The sequence below is a fragment of the Anopheles aquasalis genome, chromosome 2 (assembly GCF_943734665.1).
Source record: "Anopheles aquasalis chromosome 2, idAnoAquaMG_Q_19, whole genome shotgun sequence".
NCBI classification, from domain to species: domain Eukaryota; kingdom Metazoa; phylum Arthropoda; class Insecta; order Diptera; family Culicidae; genus Anopheles; species Anopheles aquasalis.
In genome coordinates, this window is record NC_064877.1 from 32,480,001 (window position 1) to 32,490,000 (window position 10,000).

At 46.9% G+C, this 10,000-nt stretch overlaps 3 protein-coding genes across 4 annotated transcripts in view; 2 read left to right on the forward strand and 1 right to left on the reverse strand.

The window, feature by feature from the left end:
- Positions 1-485, reverse strand: part of LOC126569519 (uncharacterized) — a 716-nt gene extending 231 nt beyond the window's left edge. The window contains exons 1-2 of the mRNA XM_050226670.1: positions 118-485; positions 1-35 (exon numbers count right to left, since the gene is read on the reverse strand). The exon at positions 1-35 is cut by the window's left edge and continues 231 nt beyond it. Of these exons, the coding sequence (XP_050082627.1) occupies positions 1-35; positions 118-477 (395 nt within the window). The 5' untranslated portion in view covers positions 478-485. The remainder of the gene's footprint in view (positions 36-117) is intronic.
- Positions 486-4,730: 4,245 nt separating this feature from the next.
- LOC126570296 (uncharacterized) lies at positions 4,731-7,553 on the forward strand. 2 transcript variants are annotated; one of them, XM_050227945.1, is made up of 4 exons: positions 4,731-5,373; positions 6,341-6,528; positions 6,601-6,778; positions 7,054-7,183. In XM_050227945.1, the coding sequence occupies exons 1-3, from the start codon at positions 5,094-5,096 to the stop codon at positions 6,763-6,765; spliced, it is 633 nt and encodes a 210-aa protein (XP_050083902.1). In that variant the 5' UTR covers positions 4,731-5,093; the 3' UTR covers positions 6,766-6,778; positions 7,054-7,183. The 2 variants fall into 2 exon arrangements, with proteins under 2 accessions (XP_050083902.1, XP_050083901.1); XM_050227944.1 differs by having other exon boundaries at positions 4,732-5,373; positions 6,601-6,702; positions 7,054-7,553.
- A 338-nt stretch (positions 7,554-7,891) lies between these two features.
- LOC126569547 (alpha/beta hydrolase domain-containing protein 17B) overlaps positions 7,892-10,000 on the forward strand; it is a 2,330-nt gene continuing 221 nt past the window's right edge. Inside the window, exons 1-3 of the mRNA XM_050226723.1 lie at positions 7,892-8,724; positions 9,176-9,811; positions 9,879-10,000. The exon at positions 9,879-10,000 is cut by the window's right edge and continues 11 nt beyond it. Coding sequence (XP_050082680.1) covers positions 8,711-8,724; positions 9,176-9,811; positions 9,879-10,000 — 772 coding nt within the window. The 5' untranslated portion in view covers positions 7,892-8,710. The remainder of the gene's footprint in view (positions 8,725-9,175; positions 9,812-9,878) is intronic.

A 10,000-nucleotide genomic window follows, 5' to 3' on the forward strand; every position in this document is an offset into this window, starting at 1 on the left:
GCCCGTATCGATAGAATGTAGCGAATGGTTTCGTGCTGGAAGAGAGAACGAGAACAAAAAAAAAAACAAATCGAGGTCAGTGCCAGGTTACGGTGCGTTCGATATGGTGTTCCTTACCTTCAGTTTGAATGGCCGCACCAAGCAGGTACCATCGGGACGATCCTTTAGCAACAGTTCACACTGTCGTCGATCGACATCGTAGTAGAAGGGTTGCAGTTCCACCGTATCATTTAACAGCACGTAGCGTGGTCTACCACCGATTGTCGATATCTCGCCCGGTTCCGTTTTGTCCGCCACAACACAGCTGTTCACGACACCGCCACCGGAGTGCACACTTTGCTGGTCGGCGTCCTCGTCCAATGATGAGCCGGTACAGTTTCGACAGCGACAGTAAATCAAATCACGCACCAGCTCCGAGAACCGGTCGACCAGATTGACCACCAAGTGATAGGACACGGTCCAGCAGCAGCAACTCATCGCATCGAACGAAGCGAGACACACATCCGAACACGGGAGGTGAAAGAACGAGACTAGGCCGCTACTAGATATCTACCAGAACGAATGCTGATCGCCAAACTCGCTGGCTGGCTGGCTGGCTGGCTGGCTGGCGACGAATGCGATAAACCCCCCCCCCCCCCCCCCCCGGGATCCCGACAATTGTTGAGACTGATCAGTACCAACCAGCCTGCCAGCCAGCCAGCCAAGTGCTGCTTGCACAGAGAACGGTGATGATCATGGGTCTCATTGTCAGCGCCGGAGCGAGGCGCACATGTGCGTTTGGTACTTTTTATGAAGCGTGTCATTTATTAGGGATTCTCACATGACCGCAATAAAGGAAATGTGTGCAAGTGGCGGAATGACGATGGCGTGGTGAGGTCCCGTGCCGCCGGGTGTTGGAGGCTCATTTTTCAAGTCTTCAAGCTTTAAGAAGACAGCATGGAGTCAGAGCGCATGAGAGCGAATGGGCGTGCGATATAGTGGAAAGTAAAACCATGTGATAACCGGGATGTACGTGATTGTTCTTAGCCTTCCGAATGTACCAGCAAATCGAGAACAGAATGAGCAAATGAACAACGGATTTTGGATTTTTTTTATTTCATGTTAACACATCTATTTTTTATAACGTAGGTAATCGTTGCAAATTGACAAAATGAATAACTTTCAATGTTACCTTATCTGATGTTAGTGGTGTCGTGGGTCTTGTGGGCTTCGCACATCAGATATCCACTCCGAAGAGGTATGTTAAAAAATGGATTCCAAATAATTAAAGAAAAAGTAAACAAACCAACAACTTTGTAAATCATTCCTCATTCAAGATCATCCCTTTCATCTTTCCATTGACCAGTTATTTCATGTTGTTTGCTACGCATTTTGGTAAAACAGCCCTGACGGCTGTTATCAAGAGAACTAGGCACATTTTAGATGGATTCTAGCAAGATTCGAGATGGTATAGATAGCGAAGTTAAGCAACAGTCGCCTCCCTAAGGGGTTACCGGATTATCCAACCAAATACGTTCACCCCTCGATCAGGAGTTCAAAAGAGAGCCTCATGCCTGCACGTGGCCTTCAGAGAAAACCACAGCATTTCTAGATTGTATGGAAATTGGCTTGAGCAATTGATTTATCCCCAAAAGTGTGACTTTCTGGGGCAAACCGCAAAACTTCTTAAAAATTTAAAAAAACACGCAAGCAATTAATTTTCAACAAGAAAAATTCAATCAAAAGGTTATTTTGCTTGAAATGTTTCGTGAAATGTTTCAACGTTATTTAAAATAACCGTTAAACGACTAACACCGAAATCAGTCAAAACCCAAAACCGCCCACACAGATAGCTGAGTTTGCCCTCACTTTTCGGCTACTGTTGCATTCAGTGAAGTCTATTTAATGTTCGTTTTCAATACTTCTTTTATTTATTGATCTATTTGTCCACTAAACTGATCCGTGGGACCTTATTGAGACCTTATTCTAACAGAACCAAAAGTACAATGCGTTAATTAGAGTTAGCCAACATGGAATCGTTAATGCCTTCTTATTTTCACCTAATATTCATAACAACAAAATAATTAAAGTACACAAAGTTCGCCAATCTTATTGTAAACATAATCCCCAGTTGTGCCATAAACTGGAATCATTCAGATTGTAACAACTTCGCCCACGATTTATGGCCATCACGTGCTTTGCATCTCAGCTGATAAAATATTGTGTGGCGTGTGTGCGAACCGTGTAAAGGAGCTCACACCGTTTGAGCATAAAATGTATCGGCTGTTACCTGCGAAGGTTGACACGGCACGGGTGTGAAAACAATTCGTACACAGCCCGCGCCACTTGATAATTATTTAGATCCCTCGCGTTGTCCTTATCGGTTTGAGGGGCGCATCAGTTTCAACTTAACAATCGATCGATAACAGGACGCCAGAGATAATGCTGAAAAGTGGCCCTGCTGTGGATGAAATGTGATTGAATTGTGACACCACAACGACCGAACGGCGTCATTGCCCCAAAACAGGATCCTGGAGGTGACTAAGCTCCATTCCACAGAATATGCTGCGCTTTAAAATGCGCCGAACAGCGCGTCGTACTTTTCTTTACGCTCCAGGGTACCCACCAAAGGCACGTGAATCACATAAGGATTTTATGTGACAGAGTAGCAGCAGTGCTTAGACGGAGGGAAAAAAAGAATCGTTTCGTTATCTCTCAGCATACCTTCCGTCGCTGAAAACATCAACAAGTTGTAACGGATAAACATGCGCAAGGTCATGTAGCGACAGATGCTTAAAGGGGACGACCACCGAAACAACATAGACCGTGGCGAGTAATCGAGTGTCGAGGCGAGTGAGTAGTTGATATGGCACGACGACGATGTGGTCGCGCCGATCGTCACGTCAGCCGTTACAAAATTGTCTGAATGCGCTCAGAGAGTCGTCCGATCAGAGGGTAGCTGCTGCGGTTCGCAGTGGCGAGAAGGAAGGCAACTGGCGTGATCTAAGATGAGTTGTGGGTTGGATTTGTTTTGTTGCTCCCAATCCCACTGCGCCGTGCGGAGGATTGCGTGCCCGAGAAACTATGTTGGGGTCAGAATCTTGCAACCGTGTTGTCAACATGCGTTTGATTAAATAATTGGAATGCCTGGTCGTTTATACTGCGATGACCCTCGCGGCTATGTTGAAACAAGTTCATACTCCAGTTCGTCGCATGCACACCGATTTGATAATGCAATCAGTATTACGTATTCTGGAACAAACATTTTGATTAATTGTCTCAATCATCTCAAGAAAGCTGCAGCGTTTGATTGTCGATGCAGTGCAACTGTAAACGATCATACAACAGTTCCCCTTCGGCAGCGACCACCAGCCATGGTATTGGTAGAAATTGAGACGAGCATTAAAAAGCAAAATGCTCAACCAGCGTCAGCAGAGAATCACGAGAATAAATACCGGCCGTTGACGCATACACCGCTACACGGTTGGCGATACGGGTTGGCATGGGAAATGCCGAGTTTTACGTTAGTAATTTTGCGGCCATCATGTGACGTCCCCGTCGACCGAGAATATTAACAAAGATCCCGCAAGGAGACCGGTTTTGCGGGCCTGGCTAGACGATTGATGATTAGAAAGAAGAAAAAAAAGGCCGGCTATATTTAGCGCCACGTCCATCAATGACATCTACCAGTCTGAACTAGATAAACCAAGTAACGAGGAAACTCTTCGTCAACCTTATCTTATGTTCATGAGTGGGTGCATGCGAGGGGGCCTGTTTCAAAATCAAATAGAAAACGTGTTAAGAGGCCGGTGCTTCCCCAATAACGCTTCTCGAATAGTCTTACTAGAACGGAGCAAACAAAAAAACAAAAAGAAAGAAAACCTTTTCGCAAAATGGCGCATTGTCGATCAAAAACATTAGCATCGATTAGTGCACGGGTGTATGGGAGGTTTCTGTTTACGGCCACACAGCCAGCTGGATTGTTTTCTTAGGGCCGGTTGTTTGTTGGCACAATTTACGATGTTAACTTGCTCCGTTAATGGTTAACAGCTAAAAAAAAAGATGTAATTAAATGTATTTTTAGTCATTGTACAGCTCTACCTGCAACGGCTCTGGGGTTTGTGAGTGCAGCGCTCACCATCAGCATCGTCATGGCTGCGTTGTGCGATAGCGTAGCGAGGAGTAGTGTAAAGTTATCTAATAATTCTACTTCTATCCGGTCCGATCCGGAACAGCATTACCCAACCCTCGCTCCTACCCTAACTATTCCCGATAAACGAAGCGAAATTTATGACCGTTACGGTATTACAACCGCAGGCAAACGGAATGGATGTAAACAAATGCTCTGGTTAGTGGCCTGCGTCAGTCATGGTCACGAGACGCCCCTAGCCTTGGTCAACACTACTTCCCCACAGGAACACCGAAAGCATCCTTTACGGTTGTTTTTTTTTAAAATGAGACACAATTCATCAATCGACGGTCCAAACAAATGGCATCTTTGATCAGGATGCAAAAAAGTGCACCGGGAATATTATAGCCGGTACCGTGGGGGGTATAGTGTACCGCGACACCTTCCTTCTGCGCCACAAACCAAACATCTGCGCAGTTTCTTCGATTTAGCCCCTCCCCACCCCCGGTCGTACCCTGCGCTTCCCTCCGGGTGCACTGTAATGTACGCCTTCGCGCAAGGGGAACAATCAGAGGACCGCCCGTGGGTGGGTGGGTGGTCGGCGCCGTCGTCGATTGTCGCCCGAACGTGGCGCAGATATTGTACAGACCTCGGACGGAGTGGACGTACTTTTACCAGCGCACAGAATCATCTCAGCGAGCGAACCCCCAAGTGAACGAACTGCAAACCGGCTCAACTCGTTCAAACGGACATCCAGACGAATCACCTTACCTCACCCGAGTACCCCCAGGTGTTTGCGATTGCGGTCACGAACGAGTGATAGATTAACGCGCTGAGGGAACACTGTAGATACTATAAATTATTGACGGCCGAGAGTGATACGGTCAGTGCTTGGCTTGAGTGGCCAATCTTGGCAGTCGCGAGCAGCAGTTGCAGGCAGGCTGAGAACAAAGTGAACATTGCTTGCAGGGAAACGTGTGTTACCATGGGATTGCTGCGGCGAAACAGTTTGAACATTCCGTTCGGTAAATGGTTATCACCGGGAACGGCGAGTGGCACGCAGGCTGTCACCGCCCCACCGACCGGCACGGGCAGGAATTTTGGCAGCTCGGTGGCCATCCAGAAGCTGCGCGAGAGCAAATGGTTCGATGCCGGTGAGGAGCGCATCTTTTGCGCCGTGATCGAGAATGGATTCATCGTCGAGGTGCGCCACTCGGAAACCGGCGACAACTGGTTCGGTGTAGTGACAATCGAGCTGAAGAAATGTAAGTGACCGCCGTGTGCTGATGCAGATGCCGCCACCGTCGCCGCGCGCGCCCCATCGGTCATCGTCAAAAGTGTGGAGAGGCAGCAGTCGGGGCAGGTCGGGGATTTTGTGGGATGTGTGGCAATGGCCAAGAATGTTCTCGTGACTAAGATCGTGCACAAGCCATACCGATCAACCTGTTCTGTGCAGCGGGATTTGGCCGGATCGTGAACGGCTAGAAAAGGGGAAGGGAAAAAGGGTGGCCGAGGGGGGCTTGTAGCTATTTTTAGCCCTTGTACAATAATAATAGCGAAGCTGCATTCGCGTGGAACGAAACGGGGTGCATGGCACACTCCGTCACTTGCCCGGTTACGGGGCCCACCGTTTGAGCTGAGCGTCGATTTCGAAGGACGCCGCATGGCGACGACAACGACGATGAGGCGTACTTGAGAAAGGGAGAAAGGGAAACACCGCCTTGTTTACAAACCGTAGTGACTTAGGACCGGGTGGGTGGGAATTGAAGGGATGGAGGAGGGGTGAACTTGGAGGGTAAACATCCATGACCTTGCGCTGCGCTGGTTTTTGAGGGGCCTTTGAGTGGAAATATTGCCAATGAATTGAACAGCGCGACACATTTTGTGATCGTGTAATGCGTACTAATGATTTAAAAGAACGAATAGACGGTATACCGTGTCGTTTGGAACCGATTCTTTGCCCCACACCAGTCGATATGCTTATTTGTGGTTTTGCGAACGATTGTGGGCTGCGGTTTAAAGTGTACAGGCATTCCAGATTCTGGGAGGCACGTCAATTTCTAAACAGGTTTCATAACCCACTCCCACTCCGACTGACTGGCGACGCCACACTTGAGCTGACGTAATGGTTGATCGACGACCAGTGGTTTGGAGTGCTTACTAACTAAGAGTCACGGAACACTATCGCGTGCTAATCGAACCGGTTTCTTGTTCTTTCTTCCGCGCAATCAGCAATTCCTAAACCGACGGCCGAGAACGTGAAAATCTACTCCGTCCGCATGAAGGGAAATGAGAAGAAACCGATGAAGGTGTACAGCGTGACGCTGAGTCTTCTGTGGCAGCAGGGATACCAGGTGCGGATCAACAATCTGGCCGACCGCACAAAGAAAGCTCACCCAGAACAAGACATTTTGGCACAGGTATGAAACTGCAGCGGTGCATCGGAGAACAACGCCGGTTAATGTCGGTTCCTTTTTTTCTCGTTTCAACAGATCAAATACGCCTCCAAATGCCAGATGGTTTTCCACAATAGTCAACATTTCTGTGAATTTTGTCGATACGGTGACCGGCCACAGGATAGCCGAAAGCGACAAGTGAGTGCGATACTTAAACGCTTCGAGGACGCGTTGCAAGGAGCGCAGAACAGCTTCTTCTGAGCTATACGACAAGGTGCCCGGAGAGTGTTTCACCGTTGTAACCAGGTTACAAATTGAACTCCATTATTTTGCTTCATTGTGCTCAATGTTGGATGCTCTGGTGGTGGAAACCCATACTTTCCGTATAGTTCAGCCATAGCTGTCTATCGAACTCTACGCTACTTAACACGTCTGTAAATACTAACTTGGCGGAGTTGCGACCTTAAACTTTTGTTTAACTGGTGTAGGGCTTAATGTGATTTTATCCGATGATTTGTAACGATTAAATACATTCTTTCCCTTCCACAGATATCGGACTGCGCCAAGTGGGGTGGTGTGAATATAGGAGCGACTCTCATCTTCATGGAAATGCAAAAGAAATCCAAGTCAGCATCACACTGAGGAAGCACGATACCGATATCGTTCCGCCTTGAACTGGTCCGTAGCTTTAAGCATTTCAGCAAACGTTGTATCTGCGACAACGTAATTGTGAATGTGATTTCTGCAAAATCGTTACCATTATGGATAAAGTTAAGGCGAAGTAAGAAACGAAGAGATACGCGATTTCAGAGTAGCTTTAAGTCTAGATTGTACGCGAAGCGCAGCACTAAGTAAATTCACAATGTGAATTGTTCTTTTTTTGTATAAAACGGAAATGTAACTCTAAATCATTATCGAAAGCCATGCGGAAAGGTGGGCTTTTCATTAGGTGTAAATGTATTAGGAATATCAGCTTATACGATCGTTTACACGGAAAATGGAATATATTATTTTCCCTTTAGTAAAAAATAAATTATCTTGAAAGACTACATTTACGACCAAGAAGGAAATTTTACATTTTCTTTTGTTGAATCTCATAAAACCCAAAGAGCAACTATTTCCACCGTTAACGGTGATTGATAATTATGCACGTTGTTTTAAGTGACATTTAATATATCTTTTAATAAAAAAAAAAACAGAATTTGGAGAAGTGAGTAAGGAACTAAACCTTCAGTATCAAACGGTATTGCACACACCTACCCATTTGCCGTTAAGAACGGAAATGTTTGAAAATTCGCTTGAACTCGCGTTGGCTGTTTAATTCATAGTCTTTTTCATTACACGGAAGTTATATAGCCAACATACGGTCATAAAGCGCGAGGTCTTGTTTCACACGAATTGGCCGCAAGAGTTTTAGCTGATTTGGTGTTGTGATTTTGCTATTTTTTGTGCGTTGGCGGCGTGATTTCTCCACTGAGCGTCCCACTCACGCTCCCCGCTAGCATCCCGTTCGTGCGTGCTATCGAAATCCGTGCGAATCCTTGTGCGGCTCCTTCCTAGCGGCGGTCTTGCGCTCTGTTGTTTTTGCCAGGCTGGTACGAGGTGGAGCAAAACTGCATAAAGGACAATAAAGAGCGAAACAGTGCAGACAGATTAGTTCGTAGGAAGCAGAGCAGGAGGTGGTGGTGGTAACATATTTTCCTTAAAACCGCAAACGCACAAAAGAAATTTAAACAAGGTGGTGGAAGAGATACAACTTAAAATTGAACAAGGAATTTAGCTGGCAAATTGATAAGACTGAAAGTGATTCATGCGAGTTCCACCGAAGTGGTGCTGGCAGCAGACGAGAGGGGGAAGATAAAGGAAAGGGACGATTATCCTGGCAAATGCGTTGGTTTCCACCTTCCTCTCGTGACCTACCGATAGAGCTAAGCAGCAGAAAGAAAGGACACAAATCGCCTCCCCAAAGACTCCGTTTGCGGCCCCTTTGACTAGTGAGAATGGAATCGTAGCGATTCTTCGCATGAAAAACGCATTTTAGAATAGGAACTTCCGAAGTGTACGTTGTTGAGGTGTGATTAAAAGGCTCGTGACGTGCCGCAGACCCGTTTTAAAACAGCCAAGCAGAGGAAGCAGATCCTATTGTGCTACGTCTACAAGCATCTGGATGGTCTCGGATTTCGATTACTAGACTAGTGTATCCAAAATGAATGGTCTAAGGTAAGTGTACACGTGCAGGATCACAGCAGACAGGAAAGAAAAGGACACGTCTCTGTTCGGCATGAGGGCCTGTTGCCGCGAATCAGCGACACCTAAGTTTGCCTCTATAAGTTTATCGATTATTCATTTCCGTCGTTCGATGTCTTATCTTTATTATTAGACGGGTTTGCGTTAAATATGCATTTGATTTAGTGTTCCCCATCGAGGGTGGCTATTGTGAGAGGTTGCTATGTTGGGGCATCTTAATGATAAATGAAGCGAACAACACAGCTGGCAGCTTCGCGCTGGATAGATGCTGGTTGATTAAGGGGTTATTTTGCACCGCTTCCAAGAATCAAATGGACGCTAATCGCCTGTTGATTTGGTACCGGAATCAACGGTGTCAGATAGCTGGGAGCCGTGTACTTACCAACCGATTTTTAACTAATGTTTTTTCTTATTTTTATTCTAGTTTTGGTGAATTGTGCTGCCTCTTCTGCTGCCCACCGTTTCCGGGTCGTATAGCTGCCAAACTTGCCTTCCTGCCACCGGAACCGACCTACAACCTCACGCCCATCGATGAGTCAAAGGCAAAGTATCAGCTCAGCTTCAACGAGCGCGCCGAATGGCCGTACTCGGAACGTGAAAAAGAGAATGTCGAAGGATTCTTCACCCGTACCTCGCGTGGCAACAAGCTGTCCTGTATCTACGTGAAATGCACACCAACGGCCAAATACACGCTGCTGTTCTCGCATGGTAATGCCGTAGATCTTGGGCAGATGAGCAGTTTCTATCTAGGGCTCGGATTGCGGATGAATTGTAACATCTTTAGCTACGATTACTCGGGGTACGGCATGAGTGGTGGAAAACCTTCGGAGAAAAATCTGTACGCTGACATCGACGCGGCATGGCACTCGCTTCGAACGCGGTTTGGTGTCAGCCCGGAGAACATCATTCTCTACGGTCAAAGCATCGGTACCGTACCGACGGTTGATCTGGCCGCACGCTACGAGGTAGGAGCTGTGATTTTGCACTCACCCCTCATGTCGGGGATGCGAGTGGCCTTTCCCAACACAAAGCGGACCTGGTTTTTCGACGTTTTTCCGAGGTAAGTACAGCGCTTGGCCGACAGTTTAGTTTTCGCTTATCATAAACGTATTCTTTCCATACCATAGCATCGACAAAGTTTCGAAGATATCGTCACCGGTGTTGGTGATACACGGGACTGAGGATGAGGTCATCGATTTCTCCCACGGGTTAAGCATTTACGAGAAGTGCCCGAAGGCAGTGGAGCCTT

What these genes read in the sequence shown, in the direction of transcription:
- LOC126570296 (XM_050227944.1), top strand. Translation starts at nt 5,094, where the DNA reads ATGGGATTGCTGCGGCGAAACAGTTTGAACATTCCGTTCGGTAAATGG. An exon ending in GACAATCGAGCTGAAGAAAT is followed by an intron (nt 5,374 to 6,340) that starts GTAAGTGACCGC and finishes CCGCGCAATCAG; the next exon opens with CAATTCCTAAACCGACGGCC. An exon ending in AACAAGACATTTTGGCACAG is followed by an intron (nt 6,529 to 6,600) that starts GTATGAAACTGC and finishes TCGTTTCAACAG; the next exon opens with ATCAAATACGCCTCCAAATG.